At 45.9% G+C, this 26,121-nt stretch overlaps 1 protein-coding gene across 6 annotated transcripts in view; it reads right to left on the bottom strand.

The window, feature by feature from the left end:
• ARHGAP26 (Rho GTPase activating protein 26) overlaps positions 1–26,121 on the bottom strand; it is a 2,045,367-nt gene that overhangs the window by 1,327,679 nt on the left and 691,567 nt on the right. For all 6 annotated transcript variants that reach the window (XM_086931644.1, XM_086931645.1, XM_086931643.1 and 3 more), the window contains exon 11: positions 4,020–4,098. In XM_086931644.1, coding sequence (XP_086787770.1) covers positions 4,020–4,098 — 79 coding nt within the window. The remainder of the gene's footprint in view (positions 1–4,019; positions 4,099–26,121) is intronic.

Here is a 26,121-nt window from a genome sequence, read left to right as displayed (position 1 = left end):
CAGGACAGGTTGGAAAGAAGGAGGACGGACATATGGATAGAATAACCCCATCGGCGGCGGAATCGGCGCTGAGCGATGCCGATCCGGCGCAGTGTCTGCTTCGGGGCTGAAACCAGGACCAACATTGGACGTAGCACCGGACTACGTCAGAGGTGGTGCAGGGAGGTAAACATCGGTGGTGGTGTTAGGAGGTCAACCGGTGTCGACCGGGATCCAGGCCCGGATGTAAGGGCCGAACCCCCAGTTGTGCCCTGGGGGACAAAGGTGCACCAACGGGGCCAGACGGCCCAAAGAGACGGGCCATGGCAGCACGAAAGTCTTGCACCTGAGCAGGCATCGCCGACGGATCTGGAAAGGGTGGGTAGGCCGACGTGACGTCACAGGCTCCGCCGGAGTCACGGGGGTGGCACCACCCGCACCCTCAGCTGCAACTGCCGAGGGGAAGTCGGAGAGCAACCTGCTTCTTCGACTTCTTCTTGGAATGCTTTGACTTACCTGACACCGAGTGCGAGGACTTTGATCCAGCGGAACGATGTTGAGGACTCTGCGACCGTTCCTTGATCTCCCCCGGGACCGGGACCTTGAGCAGCGTGGAGCAGACTGCCGGACTTCCAGCAACCTTCTGGGCCGCTCCTGCAAAGTCTTCGGCGCCATGGCCCGGCAGTCGGGGCACCACTTGGAGTTGTGGTCGCGCTCCAGGCAGTAGACACACACACGGTGCAGGTCCGTCACAGACATCACGCGATGACAGTCCCCGCAGTTCTTGAAGCCGAACATCCCTACGACACCAGGAGTCGACAATCAAAAAAATTGAGACAAAAAGCCTTGAAAAAACTCAGTCAAAAAGTGACTGGGGTACTTGCTCTTCCCGGATCTGTGCTTGCTGGAGCGGAACAAGAAAACTGACGGCGGCGTCTAAGTAGCTGCCGCAATGTCTTCTCGGCAACCACGACGCCAAAAAAGAACGCGAAGCCGCACACCACCTTCCGACGTGCAGGGGTACTGCTGACGAAAACTTTCTGGATCCAGTATGATGCCTGGGGGTAATTCTAAAGTAAGGAATCTACCACTAATGTGTTTCTTTCAGATAATAGGTATCCTGTCACAGGGAGGTGTGACCACTTCCCAGATAGTCTTTAGTGTATTGGGTCTGGGTGAGTGCACTCTGAGTGCGCCTGAAAGTCTGTACTGGGGGCACATTTGGTTTCCCTGTGCATAGTCCAGTTCAAACCGGTTGCAGGAGCCATTTGCTCTTGCTCTGGTGCAAAACCGGACAAAGGACATGGGTGTAACCACCCCTCTGTCCTGTCCCTCCCCTAGGAGGGTCATCAGAGCTTGTCGAACCCCTTCCTTGGGTATAAAGTAGAAAACCTGACCACAGGGCTTTAGATTTTACCTGGACTAAACTCTGCAAGCAGAAACCAAGTACTTTGACGGTCTACACTTCGCTGGACGACAGAAGAATCTCCCATTGGAGTAAAGGAGTTACTCCCCTGCTGAAGCAGGCACCTTGACGCATCTGACCGGGTTGCATCTTCCAAGCTCCTGAGGATTCCTAACATTTCTGCACTACAGGAGGTGGGTTCCCGAGCATCCCTGAGGTTGATCTGACCTCTAAGCAAATCTGAGACCAGTATACCTCATGGGACTGTGCAACCCGAACCCCTGTGCACAGTGTACTTTTGCAGCAGCAAATGCTTTTTGGCAATCTGAGGCTGCGCTTTGGGCTACTTGTAGTCCTGACCCCGAGCAGTATTTTCACCAAAGATTTCCGGCCTCCACTCCACGAGTGCTCCGTGGGCCTGTACTTTGTGATTCAGCTTGAGGTCCCTTTGCGATCCCTGGTCTGTTGGCCTGTGGGTCCCTGTGAGGGTAACTTTGATTTCTCTTGGGCTTTCCTGCTTGCTCCAGACATGCCCTGATTCCCCATAGCTAGGAGTGTCTCCAGGACCTTGCTGGTCCTCACCTTAACTTGTTTCCTCTGTCCGCGTGGGTTTCATTTGCCAAGCCTTGATGGTGGTCAATCCGGACACTGACCACCTCAGCACTCGACATCCTTCATGGGACAGCTCACCTTCAGACTTTTGTTTTCATCGTCTCCTGGTCCCCGTGGCTGCAGAGTCAAGCATACAATCTTCACACCTGAAGCACACAACATAGGTGGGCATTTGTCTACTGAGCCCCTGGTCACCCTGAAGTGACCCAGACTCTGTCCCCCCTGCTTTCAGGTTCTTCTCACCTCAGATCCAGGCTTGGAATCCACCGGACACTATCTCCATGGCAGCAGCACTCCTTTGAGTCACACCATTGCAAACGACGAACGTTTCCAACACCACTTGACCCCTATGCACCCACTCCCCTGGGATAGGTAACACAGGTACCCCAGTACTCACAAGGGTGCCGACCTTAGAACCTAGGTTCCAAAGGGTTTGCTTGAAGTCCTCTCCGAAGTGTCCTTCAACTGTAATTTCCCCAACTGTGACTTTTCCATTGAGTTGTACGGAACTCTCATCACTGTTCACACACTGCACCCGTCCTCCGTGGGCTCCCTGTGTCACTCCTTTGGGTGGTTCCTTGGGGTCCCAGTGATTCTACGTGCTCTAGGCATAGTGTCTAGTGAAGTCATTGTTGTTATACCATTTTTTTAGTATATGGTTTGGTCTCACCCTGCAGCCCGCTGTGTATTGTGCTATTTACAGTTGTTCTATTGATTAAGTATTGTGTGCCTTGTGCTCTTATCTCTTATAGAGGTTAGTAGAGTGTTTAGTAATAAATACATACATTTTATATATATCTCTTGTGTGGTTCTCCTTTCATTTGGTTATTCTGGAAATTCAGATCTGGTAAAACAAGCTGCTTCACATTCCTTCAAGACTTAGCCTGAAGGCTGCTCTCCATAGCTACCACTATGATAGCTTTCATAAAGGATATCTTTGACCTAATCATCAATAAGGGTTGTTTGGACTGGTACAGGGTGCCCACTTTAATTAGTGGACAGCATATACCAGGCCAACTTCTCACAATAAGCAATCAAATGAAATCACCACTAATTACAGGATACTCTGCATGCAGGTGCCAGGTTTGGTTAAATTAATATCAGTGACAAAATGGCACGCTTTCGGCTTCAGATATGAATTCAGAAAACAATACATGGAATAATTCACCTCAGCTGTACATTGTAAAAATATTGTAAGTACAAGAGACTAAGTGCCTTTATAAGGAAATGGAACTTAAATGTTAGTTTCCATATTCCTATAGTGTACCCAGTGGGGTAGAATGTATGGCTTCTAATAAACAGAGTCAGCAGGCCTCTGCCGTCTGAGAGGCTGTCTGACAGACCATGGATGGCACCAACTTACGAGTCCACTGCCTGAGACACCGCGACTGGTGGACGCTTCAGTGTGGCAGCAGAACCTGCCATTAATATGAAATAACATCTGCATCATTATTGGGAGACTCATTTTTCACACTTATTATAAACTCACTTTCATATTTATGAACGATACATTTACATTATCACGCATAACAGTCACACTGTAAGAGGCCATTGATTTGTTTTATACATTAAAAAGCATGATCTATTGGTCTTGGTTATGAAATAATGCGAAAAGTTCCCTGTCTGGTCATTTCTCAGTTTTACTGAATTCACTGACCATTTTCATTTGGTGGTGGTCAGCATACTTGTAACATTAATAAGATATTATGGAGCACTACAATAACCCGTTTGAGCCATGTATTTCTAATCATGCTGACTTTTCACAGATGTGCCCATATTCCATGCAGTGTGTTGACTCAGGGAGCCCTGTTGCCGGTTTACATACAGGGAGGAAATGTGTGGAGTGTCAAAAAACAAAAAACAAAAAAAAAGGATCAGAATCTCAATGCTCAATAACTTTCCCTGCGCTGTGCCTGGCAAAGTTCTGTTGTCCACCATAACAATGTCATCACATATTTAAACACAGGACTTCCCCAAAATATTTGACACAAGGGTGGTGCCTACCACAATAATTTTCACTCACCGGCTCCCGCCCATCCATCGCTTCCATCCAAAGCCGCCTGTCTTCTTCAGAGAGAGCCTGCATGGTGATCACCCCAGGCCTGAAAGGAAGGAGAAACAACAAGCATTTGCAATGCAATAGGTCTCGCATTAATTAAGTTTGAGCTATTGGCACTGCTAAATATTGCAACACCAACTGCAACAAAAGTCTATAAATTGTAGGTCAAAAAATGTGTATTTATTTTTGTAGCAATGGTGGCATGCTTTGCTTTAGATGAATATGTTTAAAAGTAAAGTGCACCATACTGCGATTGCTACAATAGTTAATTGTGGATGTGTTAACAATTGATGTGTGCACTGATGGCTGGTGGTGTGTGTGCCTGTAGAAAATGTGCACTGATGGCTGGTGGTGTGTGTGCCATTGTGCACTTGCGGCTGGTGGTGTGTATGCCTGGTGAAAAAGCATGCACTGACGGCTGGTGGTGTTTGTGCCCGGTGAAAGCGTGCACTGACGGCTGGTGGTGTTTGTGCCCGATGAAAGTGTGCACTGACGACTGATGGTGCCTGTGCCTGGTAAAAAAAGTGCACTGATGGTGTGGTTGTGTGTGTGGTTGTATGTGTGGTTGTATGTGTGGTTGTATGTGTGGTTGTGTGTGTGTGATTGTGTGTGTGTGGTTGTGTGTGTGTGTGGTTGTGTGTGTGTGGTTGTGTGTGTGGTTGTATGTGTGGTTGTATGTGTGGTTGTATGTGTGGTTGTATGTGTGGTTGTATGTGTGGTTGTATGTGTGGTTGTGTGTGTGGTTGTGTGTGTGGTTGTGTGTGTGGTTGTGTGTGTGGTTGTGTGTTGTGTGTGTGGTTGTGTGTGTGGTTGTGTGTGTGGTTGTGTGTGTGGTTGTGTGTGGTTGTGTGTGGTTGTGTGTGTGTGTGTGTGGTTGTGTGTGGGGTTGTGTGTGGGGTTGTGTGTGGGGTTGTGTGGGGTTGTGTGTGGGGTTGTGTGGGGTTGTGTGTGGGGTTGTGTGTGGGGTTGTGTGTGGGGTTGTGTGTGGGGTTGTGTGTGGGGTTGTGTGTGGGGTTGTGTGTGTGTGGTTGTGTGTGTGTGTGGTTGTGTGTGTGGTTGTGTGGTTGTGTGTGTGGTTGTGTGGTTGTGTGTGTGGTTGTGTGTGTGGTTGTGTGTGTGGGGTTGTGTGTGGGGTTGTGTGAGGGGTTGTGTGTGTGGTTGTGTGTGTGTGGTTGTGTGTGTGTGGTTGTGTGTGGTTGTGTGTGTGTGGTTGTGTGTGTGTGGTTGTGTGTGGTTGTGTGTGTGTGGTTGTGTGTGTGTGTGTGGTTGTGTGTGTGTGGTTGTGTGTGTGTGTGGTTGTGTGTGTGTGTGGTTGTGTGTGTGTGGTTGTGTGTGTGTGTGTGGTTGTGTGTGTTTGTGTGTGTTTGTGTGTGTGGTTGTGTGTGTACTGTATTGAATGGCAGCTCTACATTTAGACATCCTATTTAATAACGGCTTTCAATATTTCCCCGAATTAAAACAAGAAAGCATTTCGTACAAGTGAAAGACTATGTTAAAAAAGTATTACCTATAAATAATGTCTTGATCTAATTTTGTTCTTTAAATGCTGGCAACTTGTTTCTGCGTGTGCCAATGCTTGCTTATGTTTTTTTTTGTTATTGGGGGGCATAAATAACAGGAGGCTGAAGCTTGGAAAATAGTACCTGTGTAACAGTTAGTGAGATAGCAAGACGGTCTGCGGAATGTAGGCGCTACCTCTAACCAACCCGTGACATAAGACAAGCCGCCGTGAGGTGCAAAAAACTGAAAAGTATCACAGCAACCACAAGCTGGGGACCACGGGTCAGATGGGAGTGGGTTTTCATTCTGGCTCGTGGGTAATATTAGCTCTTTACAAACTGCGCCAATGTGCATTCTGCCTAGTTTGTGTCAGCGCTTTACCATACCGAGGCATTAGGAATACCGACCTGAGGGTGGCGCTTTAGATACAGTGCCTGTGCCGGACCTATTGGATATGCCGGTGGTCTGCGAGGGGTGTGACGGTGTTTCTGGTACTCTCGGACTTCCAGCATGTGAGGGTAGTGAGAGGATGTTAGTGGTGCGAGAATGCTTCCGGTAGTGCAGGACTGTTAGTTTGAAGTTGAAGTTGAAAGTTCTTGATAGAGCGCACTGTGACCAAGCGGCTTCCTGGCGCTAGAGTTTAGACTGAGAATCACAGAAGTCTGCCAGGATAAAATCAGCAGGAGTACGCTTGGGAGAACAGGAGAGTCTTAAGCGCCTTACGGAAGTGAGAATAGACAGGGATGGATCTAATGGACAGCGGCAGACTGTTCCAGAAGTGAGGTGCTAGTACAGAGAATCTAGTGCCACCGGTTTTGGTCCTGCGGAACCGAGGGACATTAAGAAGAGCCTGATTGGAAGTTTGGTAGGCGTGTGAGAGTGGTGTCTGTGAAGGGTGTGTGAGAGTGTTTGAGTGAGCGTGAGACTGTTAGTCTATGAAGGGTGAGCGAGTGTTGTACGTAGTGTGAAGGTGTGAGTGCTGTTAGTGGGAGACTGCTACTCTATGAGGAGTGTGCAAGTGCTGTTGGTAGTGTAAGTCTCCTAGTTTGTGAGGGATATGGCTGTTGTGGATATTGTGGAACTGCTTGTGCGGAAGAGCTGTGAGCGGCTGGTGATAGTAGGGGGATAAGAGAGTGGTGAAAGTAGCCTGAGCCTACTACTTTACACTGATTTACACTCACCACCAAGCCAAACCGGCTGTCACCATCCAACTGCTGCTGCAGTCATTCGCTGAGGGTGTGCATGTGTATTTTGGACAGGATGTGTCACTCACATTACTGGTCCGAAATCATTACCTAGGTCATTGCTAGAAGTACACAGCTGAAAGTACATTTTAGTACCGAAACTGCCTAAACTGAAAGCATGTTAAAACAAGTATCATGAAGACATTGTCGTAATGCCTTCATTGTAAAGGCATCTCGTTGTTCACCCTTCGTTATAAAGGCTGTTTCCCATGATATTACCACAATCATTGGCTGCAAAAAGCATACATGCATGCAGTCTCAAACATGTTTAAAACTGTCCCGGGTTGTTTGAAGACAAAGTGTACATGTTTTAGGTGTGTAATTCACTAAAGGGCTTAATCTGACCCCGCACAACTTTTACCTGCAGTAGATACCAAAGTGAAGGTGTGCAGCACGCTATTGCAGTAGTGGTGCAAAAGATTCATTTGGAGAGGATGCGGCGGAATGGTCAGAGCTCCCTACATAAATATGAATCTGTCCTTATATAATGTAACTGGTGCTCATCTAAAGCAATCCTAACCCTATAGGTCGTGTTTGAGCTATATAACAACTACAAAAGAAAATACAAGATTGGTCAGTGTCGGATTCACTAACCGAACGGGGCAAAACTGTGAATAGACTTGGAGCGAAAAAATATACATTTACAAAACTGAGTTTGATGTAAAGCATTAGGAGACGAGGGAATGAAGTAAAAAGAGAATATGAAGTTGCCACAAAAGACAACTGTGGAAAGAGCACGGGTATACAGATAGGAGCACACAAAAGGGCACTACAAAGAATGTCACATTCATAGAATGACTTCTCCAAAGATCCGTGCCTCATGACCCAGTGGCCAGTAATTCTGCTCTGTGTATGAGAAATGTATGGTTTATTTGATGGCAATGGCATCTACATAATGCAGGTTTTGTTCATGAAGAATACTCTAACCTGCAGCAAACTCACGGAAACCGATAGCGCGCTTTCCCTGCCACACTGATCATTGGTGTCGGGGCATGTAATTGCAGGAGCAGGCTGGGGTTGTGACGGTGACCGTTGGGGGAGGGGAGCTCACGTCAAGGGTGGAAAGCAATCGTGGCACAAGTGCACTTGCGTTTACAGGGCAGTAGTAGAAGTGTTCATATACGAAGGTGTGCCATATCCTGTGTGAGCAGTGGTAGAAATAAGGGACTTTGTATAGCTACAAATTGTGATTTTGTTGCTACCAGAGTCCCTGGTTTGTGATCCGGGAAGCTGAGTAGCGAGATTGCATCTCCAGAGTGGTACCTCTGTCTGGAGATACAATCTCGCTGCTCTGAAATCTGGTGGTTCTGTGGACAGAGGGAGCCCTCAGGAACAGCCATTGTCGAGGCGCTGCCTGCCCAAGCTTCAAGGCGCACTGTGCTAGGCCGGGCAGTGCGGGGAAACTGTGCAGGGTGGAGGAGGTAGCCCAAACGCCGCACCACGTTTGAAAACGTGAAAGGATGTTTTACAGCAGGTTACCCGTTCAGGAACAGACACTAATTATACACACTGTAAACTACGGTTTCCAGCAATTCCAAGGAGCTTAGTACATGACTGTTGGGTGCACAAGACGCGCTCAGTGATAGGGGAGGGAATGAGCGGCTGCGCTCGTAAAAAATAAAAATGGACGATAGCGCATATGATCTAAATTTGTGGCTTTGGGGCAAATAATTGGCAATAGAGAAACAAGAGCGGAAAAGGAAGCCTTGTGGTTAACAGCAACAATACAGCCTTGTTAACGTTTACCTGATAGTTTCTAAACTTGTGAAGCACTTACCTTGGGCTCCAAGCAGACAGACGCCAAGGTACGCAGCTACTTTGAAGTTTTTTGTTTTTCCTACAGCGCTAAAGCACATACTGTGAAGAAGAAGTGCGAAGTACGTGGGTGCGGCTTTAACACCTAGTCAAGCAGCAAGGGTCTAATTATGTGGTTGTATTGTGAAAGAGAAGTTCAGAATGAAAAAGAGGCTTGTAAATGTTTTGGCTGTGGCTACAACAAAACTGATTTTACGACAGAAAGTAACGTTTAATATTTGAGTGCTAATATACTTTGTAATTGTTAATAAGCAACATAAATGCTGTGTTTGCAGAGCTCACAAAGTGCTAGCAAGCAAGAATCAATTTAAACGGCAGTTAAGCTGTCGCTGAAAGTCAAACATTGTGTTGAATGAAATGTGAAAGAAAACCAAGTCTCTTTGTAACCCCCCCTGCCGAGGTGTATAAGTATAGGAGGAATATTGGCAAATACAGAGCATCAATGTAAGCAAGGGGGGAGCTGTACCTGAAGCCTATAAAATACATAGCCTCGAAGTTAATGCAGCATTTGTGCCTCTGGCTATGGAAGGGCAGAGGTTAGTGCTTGCACCGCAGTTGTATTTTTGAATCTCCTTAACGTTTACTGGACATGCATTAATAATGCGGGCTGAGAAATGCTGTTGCTAAAGCGCAATGAAAAACACGATAAAAGCAAAGCAGTTGCTACACATTTGGATGTCCATATAGTTTGCTACAATATAGGAGTATATTGTTGTATTTTTTGGCTAATCACGACAACTGATGAAACGTGTGTCAGTGTGAACAATAATTGTTTTTCGCTTTTTGCCCTTTGGGCTAAGCACATTAAGTAACACAGCTTCACGTGAAAAACAAAGTTGTTTGTGGCAAGTTTTTGTACCAGAAATCAATGTGTAATATTAAGCCACTGCTAAGCAGCAAGCAGCAATGTAAACGGCGGTAGGGCTGTAGCTGTAACAGAAACATTGCCTTAAATGAAGTAGGGAAGTAAAGGAAGCTTCTGGGTAACTCCGCTGGCTATGTCCATACGTATAGGAGCAATATCGGCAAACACACAGCACGAACGTAAACAACGGGGAAGCTGTCCCCGAAACGAAAAAAAAAAACAGAGCCTCATAGTAAATGCTGCATATGTGCCGCTGGCAATGGAAGCCCAGAGGTTGGTACTAGCGCTGCAGTTGTATTTGTGAAGCTTCTTAACGTTAACTGGACATCCCCTGATAATGCAGAGGAGAAAAGTCGTTTCGCAACCACAATGAAAAGCAAAGCCGATATTGCAAAAAAAATGCCAACGTTTAAAAAAAAAAAACATCGCCTGACAAGAACTGCTAAGGGGGTTGATGAGAAGACACAGATCATAACGAATGCAGTTTGACAAATGCCGTAGCAAAAACAAAAGCAAAGCTGTTGATGTAATTAGGAGGGGGGAGGGGAAGTGGAGAAGTGAGGCCGAGCACGCCGGGGAAGCAACAGATGGCTTTGATATGGACGCGCGATGCAGGCGGATGGAAAGCGTGTGCAGCAGGGGGCGGAGCGGATCGAAGTGAAGCTGCTGGTGGCAATGATGCGAGGCAGGCGGATGGAAGCGGATGGAAGCGGATGGAAGCGCGTGCATGGACACATGCACTCGTCAAAATCCGCCGCCTGGTTTAGCTTTCCTGATCCAACCCTATAATTCTCCCCTATCCATTACTTGCAGAATGGGATAGGCGAGACCTAAAAAGGTCATAGAGAAGGAAAAAAAAACGATGGGACATCAATATTCGATATTTACAACGTGAATTAAAGAATATGGTGCCTTGCTCCAAACAGTATATTTGTACGGAATATTTGAACTATTATAGGCAAAGCAAGACTGTATCTCGACCAATGTGATGAAATCATAAACAATCTAAAACTGTATTGTGTGTATTTCTCGATTTTGAGCTACTACTATGCAAGGCAGAGCATCCATCAGTGATGTTGCCCATCATGTAAGAATTAGGTATGGATTGATTAGTGGAGGGAGAGTGCAGATGACCTTTTCCATGCAATGCTTTTGCAACAATGGTTCTAAGCACTCCCCATGCACACTGTCACCGATACTCCATAGTGTTCCTACATAAACAAATGCTCACACACAAAATCCCACCGTTTCTAAACTGAACAAAGCCCTTTGCTCACAGTGCTCCATCACTTCAATCAAAAGTTGCCCATCCCTTCAGAAAGAGCTTGCATTGTGATCACTAAGCTCTGTAAAATGTTCAGGGGATGGTAACAGCTGCTACCGGACATGGGCGGTGGAGTGGGAGGGGTTAGTTAACAAAAACAATGCAGCGATGTGATTGGTCACCGTGGATCGGCGCTCAGACTGGAACAGGGAGCCTGTGCATGTTCCTCACCAGGCTGTGTAATGCAGCCTGGTGGAGAAGATGCAAAGTGTTCATTACGCACTTTGGGAGTGCAAACCATTCCTCCCCTGCTCTGGCCAGCCCCGCCCCACACTGCATGCAGGCCACTGACTGCATGCAATAGGAAAAATAAAATGATAATAAAGATACGCTATTGTCACTTATTTTTCCTTTTTGTGCAGTGAGGCAACGATCCTCCGCCTTACCGGAGGACCTGCCACTTCCAGGGGAACCATATCATTAATCCTAGTCCATCCTTTCAGAAATGTGCTCTAGCACTCTTCACATTCGAATTTGGCCATAGTCTAGAGCTCAGGCAGTATAAATGGCTCTGCCTTCACTCATACATACCCTAACTACTGTAGCCTGTTTTCTTGCTGGGACCAGATGCTCTGCCTGGCTGCCACTAGAAATAAAATATAATCACCCACTCTTATTGACTGCAAGAGAAACTGTGAAAGGCTCACATACATAAGGTGTCTAATCACTCAAAAACCAGACATAACATGTATGAATAAACACACACTTGAGAGGCGTGCCAACCTATTGTGGCGGGCCTGTTTCCGGTTTCTGCCTTGGGGTCACCGAAACCTTATGGCAAATTAACCCCTTTTTACGTCTCGCCTAGGCAGCACATGAGCGGTCTCTTCGAGTCATGCAGTATCTACTCTGTGGGCTTAGAGCACATCCATCACTTTTCATTCGTTCCAAAATCCTTGAATTTCTGTGTTGAATCGCTTACATTTAGCCCTCCTCTTGGTGTGTGTTACTGCATATGGCTAATGGTCCTGTTACTTGAGGCCTTACATTTCTCGCCTTTTATGTTAGTTTTGGAGCATTATTTGATTCCTTTGCCTAGGCTCGTGTTTTAGAATTGTTGTGTTATTCGGCTTTGCAAAAAAAATGCGCTAAACTGACGCCTGTAAATCATGTCCTTATAGTCTTTCTTGTTTTTTCCTTCTTCTGTCATCAGTATCTTTGATGTTTCTTGTGCTCTGCATGCTCCCTCCTCCTCCCTCCTATCTTCAGTTACAGCGCTACCAGCTGCTTTCAGAAAGTGCAGGCTCTCTTTCCTGTCACCGGCGTTTTTGATGTTTTGCGTACTTCGCATGTTCCTTCATCCTCCCTCCTTGCTTCCACATGCTTTCTATGTAGGAACAAAAGAGTTCTGATGTGCCAAAAAACACTGTTGAGTGTGCAGTGAGTACTGGGAGTCTCTGCTACATTGTACGTGCTGATGTGGGGCTGCTACACACAGTGATATGGTAACTTCACCACTCCCTACACTCTCAGTAGAGGCTTTAAAAGGAATTCCTTCCTTACAGTAAGAGTCACTGAACAGGAGAACAAACGGGGCTGTGAATCTGAACCTCACTCTTCCTCCTCCATGTCTGTCTGTGTCCGCGTCCTTCTAACTCTGTATGTGTGTATCTCTCTGCCCGTATGTAATGTCTTTCATATTACATATCTATGGCCCTCTGCCATCTTTTTGATGGTTCCTCTCTCTGGGGCTGTCCTTCTGTGTTTTCCCAGTCCTGTCCCTCTATCTAGGCCCATATTTTTCTCCTGGCTTCTACTGTCAGTGCCTTTATTCAAAAAGTAGAGAATGGTGCACACAAAGGAGGAATATTTACCCTACATTCACATTTAGAAACCCGAAGGAAGGAGTCCCAAACAAAATCATATAAATCCAATTGGCCCACACAGTTTACAAGTTATATATAGTTGTTTCCACAGTACTACATTCATCAATAATAAAATCTTGAGTATTTTCAACTCCACACGAAAGTTTGACGTTCCAAATCTTGGATTGCACAAGTCATTTATTATTGTTGTTATGATTGTTCAAAACAGCATTTTCTTCCCAGTAGCCAACACGTGTTTCGTCAAATGGGCTTTATGTCTCTGTAGTCAAAGAATAGCAATAGTTCTCAAACCATATATCAGTATTCCATGGCGATAAACTGGTAGAGACCAGTTTGAGGCTGGCCTGTCATCTGTGGTAAGTAGGCAGTGCTGTAAGTTCTGTAAGTGGTAGTGCCGGGTCCGTATGTGTCACCTATTAGTTCATGTTCGGTGTAGTATGATCCTTCCAAATTTGGCCTTTAAACTAAATGATATGGAAGTAATACCTATCTACAATCTTTCAAAGCAGTCCTTGTCTCCAGTAGAATTAAAAGTCCTACAAAAGGGCCTTTCCTTTGTCCCTCTGGTTGTACAAGACCCAGTTGACATGAAGACCTAAGTCTTACAATTTTGAAGAAAAATCAGACTTAAGACCTTTTTTTCTGAACAAGACGAGAGTGTGGAATGGAATGTAAGTGGTCTAAAACTTAACTCCTCCTTCTGTCCAGATAGTGCAAGTATGCCTGATGAAATTGTTTTGTCTGAGAACCAAATCCTAAGGGAAATAGACAAACTGAGTGAGAAAAAAATCTCCTTTAAATCCAACTTTAATAAAGACGAGCATTCTGCCCTAATTAGCTTGGCCAACAACCCCCTGACAGTAATAAAACCTGTTGATAAGGGCGGGGGATTGTTGTGTGGGACAGTGATGCATATGACACTGAAGTGTTTAGACAACTGGGTAACCCAATGCATTACCGTAAAATTCAAGACAGCCCAGCGACTACATTGAGAGCGAAGATATTGTATCTTACTACGGAAGCATTAGATTGTGGATTTTTGGGCAAAAAAAGAATATGAATTTTTGAACACCTCCTTGCAAAAAACACCTACCTTATATGTACTTCTAAAGTACATAAGGATGCTGCTCAACCCCCAGGATGCCCGATCATTGCGGCATGTGGGTCGATGCTTGAGCCTTTGGCTAAATATATAGATACTTTTCTCAAGCCATTTGTAAGCACCACACAGCCCTACATTAGGAACACGATGGATTTAATCCATAAAATTGAGAACTCTGTGTTCGATGGAGACCAGCAGTTGTTGGTCTCCTTCAACATCGAGAGTCTTTACACCAATATTCCGCAAGATGAGGCTCTAATGGTGATGGACCTAGTATTAGACCAAAGAAGTAGGCCACACCAGGTACCTACGAAATTTATCCTTGAGTTGGCAAGAATTTGTTTAAAGAACAGTTTCTTTTCCTTTAAAGGGGAGCTTTATTTACAACTCAAGGGGGTAGCAATGGGGGTGTTGCTTTGCGCCCAAAATAGCAAACCTCGTTATGGACCAATTTGAGGGGAGATATGTCTTTGGTGAGGCGAACCCATTTCGGCAATGCTTGTCGAGGTGGGTTCGTTTCATTGACAACATATTCCTCATTTGTATCGGAAGTAGTGAAGAACTTGGTCTATTCCATGGGTGGCTTAACACCTGTACCCCAGATCTTAAGTTCACCATTAATTTCAGCAATGAGAAAATCAACTTTTTAGACCTTTGGATTTTCAATAACAATGGCCATTTGGAGGTGAACCTGTTTATTAAACCTACCGATCGAAACACCCTATTGGAATTCACCAGCGGTCACCCCAGGAGCCCCAAAGAGAACTTGCCCTATGGGCAGTTTCTGCGTATTCACCGTAATTGTTCAAACAAACATGATTATTTTGAAAACGCAGAAATTTTGTTGAATAAATTATGCTCCCGAGGTTACCCTAGGAAGTTAGTTAAAGCTGCCCTCAAAAGAGCGTGGTATACGCCCCGCGAAACCCTACTGACCCCAAAAGAAAAGAATGAAAGTAATTTGATGACTTTTGTATTGACTTTTAATCCTAAAGCTAACAAAGTCAAGCAAATCATCTTAAATAACTGGAGGTTGATTGAGCACCTTCATATAGCCAAACCGCTCTTTGCTTTCCGTAAAGGAAAAAACATAAAACAACATCTCGTTAGAGCCAGTAGAGAACCGACATCCAAGAAAGACACCAGGAGTCTGTTAGGTTTACCAGCATTGATCGGACATTACCGATGCATGAACTGTGCGGTGTGTCCCAATTCTAAAGATTTGAAGAGCATTATGATCAATGGGCAGACGCATATTATGCGCTCCCTTTCTAATTGCAACACGAAGAATGTTGTATACGTAGTATTTTGTCCTTGCAACATAGCATATATAGGCCAGATTACACAATCTGTTAAAATGCGGATTGGCCAGCACAAGTCACGCATTAGGTGTAAAACCAGTGGGGCTCCACTGGTACAATATTACACTGATGCTGGGCACAGCGAAGAAGACATGACTTGGGCAGTTTTAGTGGTAATTGCAGCCAAGAATAGAGGTGACTTAGAAATGAAACTGAACAGGACAGAGGCTAGGCTGATTGATAGATACCACACTACCACAAATGGATAAAATGATCGTGATGAATTGTGGGCACTAATTTACTCTATTTTGTAAATAGATCCCCCAGACATGACCTATTATCCTGGGTTGGTTTAATTTAGCCACTGATATGACTGTGACACTGTATTCCCTCCTTGGGTTTATGTGTTAGATCTCACTTGACTATTCTATCATTCTTTCCCTGAGGGGGTATCTGTAGAATATATACGTGCCATGGGCTTGGATGCCTTGCCCAAAAACTTGTAAATAGAGATTTAGATACGAGTATTCCTTCTCCGACATATTCCCCTTGTTTGCCTTTTGTGCTCTATATCATTTCTTATAGAATGTGAATCCTTATGCGATTATGCAGTGCCTCAGACGTATAGCTTACGCCGGTGTGGTGATGGGTTCTTTACTTTTATTCTTTTTTCTTTAGTTTACATTTTCGACTGACACCAGCATGGGCTTTTTTCGTTTTACCTCTATAGGAGATCCGCGATGGGATCCCTTTGTTGTAGCCTCCTCTCTTGGGGGTTCGGTTCAGGTACTCCATTTAGCGTAATTACACCTTGTGCCTTTTTGGCGTAGATGTGTAGGATCAGTTAAGTCCGGCCCTTCACGATAGGTAGTCTTGCCTTTATGTCTCTGACTGCAGTTGTTGAAGTCGTGTTGTCTTTTTGAGCAGTTGCCCTTCGTTTATTTTGTTAGCCCCGGACGCTCCACTCGTGATGTCAGCACGCTTTTAATGAGCTCTAAGCTGATGCGTCCTGGCCACGAGAACGCTGATTTTTGCTGCCGTGGGAGCGATTGGATGGATCTCAGAAGGACTTAAACCATTTTTGTAGGTATATGCAATTGTTTGTCGTCCCCCACCCCAGATACGTGTTGCCGGGTACAGTTTTGTGTAACTAATACGGGTTCTCCCGTTTGTTGTTACTTGTCACTTTAGGAGTGCAGTAGGAGCGGGATTCCCCTTCACTCTCTCCTTCCCTTCGAAGTATTTACGATTTGTTTCGCCCGGACCTTGAAGTGGGCGCATATTATTTTTCTACGAGGTACGTGGTATGGACTCCCCGTATAGCATGTGTGATCTTTGGTTGTTTCATGCCCCGCATAAATTAGCATTGGTTTGCTTCTAGGGGTGTGTGAAGTGTGTTCCAGAGGAGGAAACTTCTTTACCATCCCCTGTATGGGAGTGGTTGATCCCCCATGACATTAGCTTTAAGGTAACCCCCTTTTTTGTCGTAGTTTTGTAAAATAATTGCTTGAATTTGGCACATATTCCAGTTTCTTGTCTTCTGTGCATGTTTATTATACAAACCACGTTGGTATGCTATTTGGGTTAGGTGCTTTCTCTATACTTTTCACCTCTTACAAAGGATTTCTATTAAGTGAGCATGCTGCGTTTTTAACTTGGGAATTTTTAAATTAGGCATGTGTGGCACTGTAGCAACACAGACGGGTGAGACGGAACAGGCACATTGTAATTTGTCTCAGTATAATTTGTTGTTTTTGTAATATTACCCTAGTACCCTTGTCCTGATGAAGCCATAAAGAGACAACTGGCGGAAAGGCGACCGCGTTGACACCATTGTGTTAAGGAGTCCCCTTAATCTTATTCTTGTTTGTTCAATTTCATGCGTCTTGGATAAAACAGGTGGTTTGAGAGAATTTATATATCAGGCGCTGTGAGGATTCCCGTTCAGATGTGTATCACTCGAAATTAGGAGTGAATATTTTGAGAAGTGTATATATATATATATTTCTTTAGGGTACACGCGTGTATATGTTATGTATATATTGTATTTGTGATTTGTATATACATTGCGTTTTTGTAGTAGGATTAATATATTTTTGTGCGCCACTTTATCCTGTGACACGTCGATATGTTCTTATAAACTTGTGACTAGTGACTTCATTACATTTATTTGTACAGAACAGGATAATTAATTATATCTTGGGTCGAATTAAATGTTGAATTAATCCCTCAGTACCATGGTTTCTACTTTTTCATCTTTTTGATGTCCCTTGCTCAGATATGGGAGGGTGATGTGGGCAGAACCCCTTTTTGTATTTTCCAGTATCTGTGGTAAGTAGGCAGTGCTGTAAGTTCTATAAGTGGTAGTGCCGGGTCCGTATGTGCCACCTATTAGTTCACGTTTGGTGTAGTAAAGAGTACTCAGTGTGAAGCAGCGTTCTGTAAATATTTTAGCACCTAGGATAATGTGTTGCATAGCTAAATACTTATAAGGTCCCAAAGGCGAGACCTATTTGCTAGGCTAACGCTTGCTGCTTTAATGCCATATATCTAGGTCCTATTTCAAAGTAGTGAACATTTTGAATAAATTTGGTCTTTTTTTTAAGGAAAGTTGTTAGGGTACTGCTTTTTTACATAATTTTCATCGATTTTCACAAGGAAAGGAATGTTTACAATTGGCAATAAGGAAGAAGCCATACTTCACATACTAAATCATTCAAAGAATGCATCCTTAGGCCAGTGCTCAGCTTGTGTTGGTGATTGCAGGTAGTGGGCATCAGCACTTATTTTTTGGAACTGAGACTCTATCAGACTTCGAGACTACTAAGAAAGGGAGAGGCAAAAAGGGGGAAGTTGGAGGAGGTCAACTACAGGGAAACATGAGAGAAAACAGGCACGAAAAGAACCTGAAGAGGGAGTTAAAGAGATCGAAATTGTAGGGTTGTGGACAGATGAGGTGGCACGAGGTGAAATCAAGACTAGGGAGTTATGCAGTAGGCTTATACGTCTTCCACTTTCTATATATTTATTTTCCAAATTATCCCGTTCACGAAGGGGAATGACTGCGTTTTTCAGTCCATATTTTTTTAATCTTGACTGGTACATCACAGAAACATAATTTAACAAGTACATGAGCCATTGATTATGTTGTTAACAATACACTTGAACACAAATTAGACAGTGAATGTGTGCTGTGCAACCTGCGATAGTGGTGCTTACGAGAGGATTCGTAGGGGCTTAAACAAACAGAGCAACTATGGAGCCAGCTTCCACATAGTGCCTCAAATATACATTGCAAACCCAGCTCTGTGTTGTGAGATGGTACGTTTGCATACATACTCCTCCTGCCCTGGAGCTGCTGCGTTACAGCGAGCCCCAAAAATAACATCTTTATAATCCATTCAATGAGTAGGTAACAAACACGTCATCTAGCGTGGGTGACTCTGCATCACTTAACTAAGCTCAAGTTTCATGGGATTTAAAACTCCTGCTGAAGTCTACAGTGGCTTCTTAAGGAACATGCACTTTTGGCTACAGATCCCCTAATGCCATAATAACATTCAAGTCTCTCAGAGTACAAATACAATAATAAAAAACAAGCCTCTTAAAGCACAATGTTCTTAAGCAGTCCCAGTAATGGGACACCCTGCAATACATTTTTTACTCAAAGTAGAGTTACTTACCTTCGGTAACTATGTATCTGGTAGAGACAGTCTAGCCGCAGATTCCTTAACTTAGAATATCCCCAGGCATTAGACTGGATCCAGAAAACGTTCCGCAGCAGCACCTCTGCGCGCCGGGGCTGTGCCGCACGGCGCCGCCCCAACGTCGTCCAAGGGTGTGACGTCAGCGGAGCCATATTGACCTCTCCGGGCACGCTGACAGCAGTTTGAGCTGGAAAAACTTTTCAGCGCCACAACGCAAAGCCACCACCAAAAACGGTGAGAGTATGGGAACAGTGTGCAAAAAAGATGAATAAGAAATTGAATGGTAAAAACAGCACGATAAAGGACAGTGCCAGGCACTGGAGACTGAAAAATAGTGAAGGGAAAAAGCAGAGCACTGCTCTGAGAAGCAACCCCGCACAGGCGAAGGAGAAACCCTCCACAGAGGCAGAAGATTTGAAAAAACAGCATTGCAGATATGAGAAGTCTGCAACCACAGTAGGGCAACAAGCTCAGGATATATGCGCAATGACAATCCACCACAAGTCGGCACCAGAAAGGGACGTTGCATCCCCTGTAAGAGACCCATAAGACTGAGGCAGAGCCAATAGACTTCAAACCAATGGACCACTGGGAAGGTAAGAGGCCTCAAGGCTATTGAGAAAAGGGGGGGGGGTGGGAGACATGAGGAGACCCCACACTGTACGACCCAGGAGATAGGGACGTAAAGGACACATGACACATGAGCATACCACCCAATTACAAGAATTGGCGTAGCAGAGCAAGCAAAACTGAATGCAGCATCCCGTTGAGGAGTGAAGTGAAGAGGTCAACCCACAGGAAGACAAATCCAGGTGAATGCATAAAACCCAACCTGGAAAGGTCCTCGCAGAACGGGGAGGATGGGTGGGCGTTCAGGAATCTGCGACTAGACTGTCTCTACCAGATACATTGTTACCGAAGGTAAGCAACTCGTCCATCTGATAGAGACAACTAGCAGCAGATTCCTTAACTTAGAATAGATACCAAAGCCATGCCCATATAGGAGGCGGGTCTGCGCCTGAACCCCACCAAGTTTCAGAGAGAACTGAGCCGTGAACAAGGCGACTAAACACAGTGGGGACAGCAATTCTGGCGCAGCCAACACCAGACCATGACGTTCTAAAAAGAGGGGAAAACAATGGGAGGCAAAGGCACCACAAACTGTGAAAGAACAGCTGGAAAACATTTGTGTGTATACCGGGTGGAGAGAAAAAGAACCACAGAGCCAGAAATGCCGGTGCGAAAGTGAGAGACCATGGTGAGTGTAGAACCAGTTACCGCAGAAGCGGAAGAGAGAACGCAGGCCCCCCCATGATAGCGAACATACCAGGGTGCACCCACAATATGCGCAAACACTGAAGAAGTATGCCATGCAGCGATTTTGCCCTGCGCTATACAATGGCTGTGGCTTTCGACAGAATGCTGTAGAATTTCATCTTTTCATCGAAGTCTCTTGCGTTGCAAGATGTTTACCATTTCGGCGTCGAGCCTTTTCTTCTTTTCTATCTCAGCCTCAAGGGTTTCGGCTTTCCTCTATGGGGTTGTCGAAGTCTAAAATCAAGGCCTCTTTTTCGTGGCTGTTCTTCTGCACCTTTCCCTTGTCTTGGGATTTCGCCATCTGGGGGTCCTTTTCAAATGGAACAGACGGGCTGCTTGTCCTTGGATGCAGTTGTCGAGTGCTTCGACGGCCCTGCTCCTTTCGAGGCTTTTGACTCGCTTCTTCGAGTATCAGTGGAGTGTTTGGGGTTCGATGACTTACCTCCTTCGATGTTTTCTTTTTGACCTCGACGATTATGGTGTTCTTCGGCGATATGGTCTTCCTTTCTGCTGGAGAGTCCCAAATCTCGGAGCGATGGAGGTGTCCCCTGCCCTTGTAAGTTGTAGTTTGCTCTTCTTTGCCTCTCCCTTACTCTGAGGGTCTTCGGGGTGAACGCTGCACAGGCTTTGCAGTCCTCGCTACGATGGTCGAGCGACAGGAAGAGATTGCTAACCGGGTACTGGTCCTTTCGCGCGTTCTTGTGGTGGCAGTTTGGGCAGAATTTAAACAGAGTTTTGTCAATCACCGTGCCCAGGGAGCCCCCTGTATGCGCATTCTCTGTAGAAACGTCGAATTCTCCAATGTTCTATTTTCTTTCTTCGACTTTGGTCTCTACTTGTGCACCGGTGTCGTCTTCGGTGATATTAGATAGTTTTTGGATTTTTCATCAATTCTTCTCTCCAAAGTTTTAGAGCTCCTTCACTGTTGATCCAGACCCAAAGGCGGAAAAAAGAATCTGAAGATAGCGACCAAAGGTGGGAGCTTCCGGAGGAAGCGTGTCGATGTTACGAAGGACAACAAATGTTGGTATATCGACGCCCACCTGGGCCACAAAAAAAAAAAAAGGAACTACATTCTGAACCCAACCACTGGGTGGCGGAATAATGCACAGCATAATGAATCTAGAGAGATTCACGCTGCAAAACACAGCGGAGCTTAAATACGCCCCGGGGAGGCAGAAGCCTCGCGGTAGGGATTCTCGACCGAAGCTACTAAATGCTACGGCCAACCGTAGACCCCAAGTAAATCTGAAAGTGCAATAGAGCGACGCCAACCTGTGGGTCGCATAACAGCAGAAAGAGAGTAACAGACTGATCTACAGAAGAACCTCTGTGAGGAAGGCTCCACAAACCTTCCTCATAGGAAGGCAGCAACACAATAGGCAGGAAATACCCCACAAAGGGCAAGTGTTAACCCCAGCAAGGGGGGATCCGATTGAGACGAGCACTGACAGAGTACTGAAATGAAGACAGAACCAGCTGTACTGAATAAAGGCAAACATGGCGGAGTAGCCACCTAGACAATCTGGGCATTACATCATATACCCAGGGTCCCAAACAAACAAGACAACGCTGCCTATGCTCAACACAAGGTCATACAACATATGAAAAAGATAAGCCACAAGGCCAAGTAAGCTAGGCCGCAAGGGCCAGAAAATCGCGGTAGAGCAGACAGGAAGCGGGAGACCTCTGAATCAGTGTGACAATCAAAAAAGTCCACGCCATTGAATGGCAGATCCTAGAGAGCGACCCGAACATTGTCAGAAATCGACTATCGTGCAACTATGCATGGCGGCGCAACGCAACCGACCGGGCCATTGCCCTACCCACAGAGTCTGCAGCGTACAAGGCTGATCGAAGGGAAAATTATGCCATTTCCCACCCATCAAGAAGAAGGCAATGCAAGTCAGCCCGGGGCCCTTTTGGGAGAGAAGGAAGAAGAATCTCAACTAAGTCCCAAAGGGCAAAAGAAGCACGTGCGAACACGCAAGACGTGTTCAAGGCATGGATGCCTGCACTGGCGGAGGCAAAAATGTGGCAACCACATGTATCCAGCCAGCGAGACTTCCTAGTGGGAGGTAGCAATGGCAGAGCGGAAGAAGGCAGCAAGGTGAATGCCGCCTGGACAACCAGAATGAGCTCTAGGGTGAAGGGACAAGCAGACAGGATCGTTTTGGGCTACACGATGCCTGCGCGCAATGGACCAATCAACAGGATCACGAGAGGAGGGCTGTGCCCAGGTACCAAGCAGGATGTCAAACAAAGACCCACCAAGGGGTAGCAAAGACTCCACGTCCACAGGTTCAATGTGGAGAAGATCCAGTAAAGGATCAGAGGGCAAGGAAACCACAGGGGGCTGCAATTGAAAGAATATCCGCAGCCCTGCGAACAGCCCTCACAAAAGTCGTACTACCCTCTGTCGCCATTCTGGGGGGGTGACAACAAACCATTGGTCGGGGATGGTTGGCGGCTAACTCGTCCACTAGACAGTAAAGGTGGCGGAGCCTGAGGATGATCCAAAGGCCATGGAACGCTAGGCACCTGTACCAAGGGGCGTCATAACGACCCCGAGCATGGTGAGCCCAGAGGGATCTCATCTTCCTGGAACAGAGGAGCCGTGGGCACCAGCACCAACGGCGACCAACACCGAGACGGCGTCGCTTTGACGTTGAGAACCATCAGAGGGGACCCGACCCGGCTGCAGCCCGATGGCAACTCAACCTCCACCTGCGGGGAGGGAAAAGGTCGACAGGGCGTCAAACTCTGTTCTGCAGCGGACGTCGGCGCAGGAAGTGCACAAGGCTATGCGGCGACTGAACGGGTGGGCTGGACGGATGAGTGGGATGCCCCTCAGGGCCGTGTCCCGACGTCGTATCGACCATGGAGTCGAGGCACCCAGCCGGCGCCGGGGACGAATCCGCCGGCTAAGACCCAACATGAGTACCTTCATCCCCTGTGGGACCCGAAGGCGCACAAGGGAGAGGGGTTGACCGAAAAAAGACTGGAGAGCTATTGAATAGTACTCCATCTGGGTCCTTGTCGCTCCAACACCCGCAAAGGGTGGGTATGGGGAAGACGACTCTTGGGCGCCTGTGCCTGACATAAACCGAGAGCAGTGGGCCCCAGCGTCATGTTTACGGAAGGATGACCTCCTTGACTTATGCTTGTGCTTACCTGTCTCGTCCGAGGGAACGACACCTCGAGCGGCCCCGATCCCAATAGGGAGATCGGCGGTGTGAAGACGCAGGACCAGACATCCGGGCAGCCAGCAGCTTCATATGACACTCCCATAGGGACTTTGGTTTCATCCTGCGACAGGCGTCACATTCTTCGGAGTCCTGGTGCACTCCTAGGCATCACATACATATTGCATGCGGATCCGTGACAGATATTTGCCGCATACAGGTCTCACACACCTTAAAGCCAGAAGGCATCACACACTGTTCCGTGACGCCGAAGGCGTCGAGAATGTCTGAAAACAGGCTAAGGAACCGCTGGTTTTCCCTGGACCCGCGCGGAAAAGAAGTTAACTGACGTCAGCGCACCGTGGACATCAGGGCGGAGCAGTGCGGCACCGCCCCCGGCGTGCAGAGGTGCTGCAACGGAAAGTTTTCCGGATCCAGTCTGATGCCTGGGGATATTTTAAGTTAAGGAATCTGCGGCTAGATGTCACTATCAGATACTCCATCTTCGCTGGCTGAATCAAGATGCTGCACTCAGGACATCCATGGGAGAAAAAAAAACAAGTGCCACCTTCAGTTCTTACTAAACGCTTGAGCCTTTAAGCCCTGCCCAGTCCTATAAAACTGGGAACTGGTTGACCAAGTGGATAGATCATTAAAAGTATACACATATGAAATCTGTCCCCAAATCGATTCTCTACACCGTGTCCTCTTAAAAAAAAGTGTGCTTTAAAGTTTTGAGTTCATCAAGGGAAGAGTAATAAGTTTCAATCCACACGTTGGCTTTTCGGACTTCTAATTTGCTGCTCATAAATCATCAAGTAATTGTAAAAACAGAGCTGGTGTGGTAGGACTTCCCAAGCTGGTCGTCTTGTTAATTAGTGGCAATGTTTTTTAGCCAGCATCTCTATGGAAACAAGACGGAAGCCTGCACCTCTTTTCGTAAGGGGGATACTTCAACAAGTTGTCACCGAGTAGTCAAATTATTATCAACTCTTGTAAGAATCACAGCAAGTGCCTGTTTTTTTGTGTTTTCTTTTTTAAACCAATTAAGGACTCGTACGAAAATGATTGTTGTTCCACAACAAGCTTTGACCTCCCATGAGACTGGATTAATGGGTGCTAGATGTACATGTGAAGAACAAAACACATCTTCAATGTGCAGCGCTGCATGCCACTATTTTGAGGATCACTTCCACATCCATGGACCCGCTCGTTCTTCCTCACTAGTTAAAGCGGCGAGGGAGTTCGATCTGCACCAGCCAGGAAACAAAGTCGAGCAAAGTGAGCTACTGTTCTGAAGGTATAAGGATAAAAGCTTGGGGTGGTGCAAAGGAGAAAGCGGCAGCCTGGCGTTAACATTTGCAGTAAGTTAAAGTGAGCAGCGGTGGCTGCAGCCCTTGAAATGAGACCTTCCATTTCCTGGGTCAGGAGCAAGTGCATGCAGGTGTGCACAGAGACATAAGCAAATAAGCAATTTATTTTTAATATATATTTATACATTGCAAGCTTAACTAGAACCATTAGCAGTAATACATTTTTGCAAGGTGCATTTAGGCTTCACAAGCAAGCATATATCTGTAGCCATCATTCCTGCAAGTGTACTGTCGGGCAATGACGAAACAAACTAATGAAGAGTTTAATACTTAATAATGATGCTTTACACAGCTAGGTGAGTCATCATACCAGGCTGCCTGCATACACCGATATGGCGTGAAACCTTGTTTGTGTCCAATTTGCATTCAAATAACTGTTGAACGATTAGTGCACAATCCTCTCAAGAACTGCACCAAGTAAAAAGTATGAGCAAACAGCGCACATTCAGGCTTTGCGTACCCCGGAACATTGGGAAACATATGCTGCTATTAGCACATTACCCACATTCTCAGGTCCAAGACTCCTAACAGCGCTGTTATTGCAAGCACTTGTGACGTTGCTATTCACGAGGTGCGCAATTTCCATGTGGGGCTGTGTCTAAGACAGAATAAGGACATCAATGGTGTTTTTATTTACATTTCAAATTCCTCACCTTGATGTTAGGAATACTGAAAAGACGTGTGATTTAATATACGAAATATCTGATTAGGTCTTGTTTTTATTAGTGCTTTTAGCAGCCTTCTGAATGCTGCAGGGCTATGTGAAAGCTGCAACTATAGTAATTAGCACCACACAAATGTAGGAAGAACATTTAGATTTCATTTTCATTTACTGCGTGTCATATGAAGCTCTTTCACTAAGGAATACTTGAGTTCACAATTACACCCAACACGTGGAGAAACGGTTTTAAGACAAAAGGCAGATTATCTTGGCAAGAGCATTAAAAGTGTCATTTTCACTGTTACTGAGTAAATAAAATAGTCCACTTATTCATTTTTTTTTATAAAGCGTTAATGATTTTGAGTGTCTAAGTGTGAGGGTCAGCATTCAAATCGAGAACAGCTAAAAATGTAACTCGATAGCAGCATTTGGCCTTGTTAACATTTTGATTGAGATAGGGAAATTCCAGAAAGAAACCAGTCCAACAGGTGGAGAGGTTTGGGGCCAGGGCAGCTGACTTCAGTGCACAGGGTTCACGGTTCGATATTCGATCTCCGGCTCCGACGGCAGCTCAGCCCAGCACCATGTGACTCTGGGCAATAGATCACTTAATTTCCACGACAGCCTGCCAAGTTATATCGTGTGTATCGCAGCATACAGTAACACACAAAGCATTAGCAAAGGCAATAGGTCTGGTGTTGGCTGTCTGCCTTTTGGCTTTGCCTATACCAGTGGTCTTCAAGCTTCTTAATATTTAAACATATTTGAACATTGCAGTTAAGCTCTGTTACCCCTTTTTAGGTCTCGCCTGAGCCAGCACGCATGCGCTAGTCTGCGAGGCTTCTA

Source organism: Lissotriton vulgaris, chromosome 7, assembly GCF_964263255.1.
Source record: "Lissotriton vulgaris chromosome 7, aLisVul1.2, whole genome shotgun sequence".
NCBI lineage: Eukaryota > Metazoa > Chordata > Amphibia > Caudata > Salamandridae > Lissotriton > Lissotriton vulgaris.
This window is presented reverse-complemented; position numbering and strand designations above follow the sequence as displayed.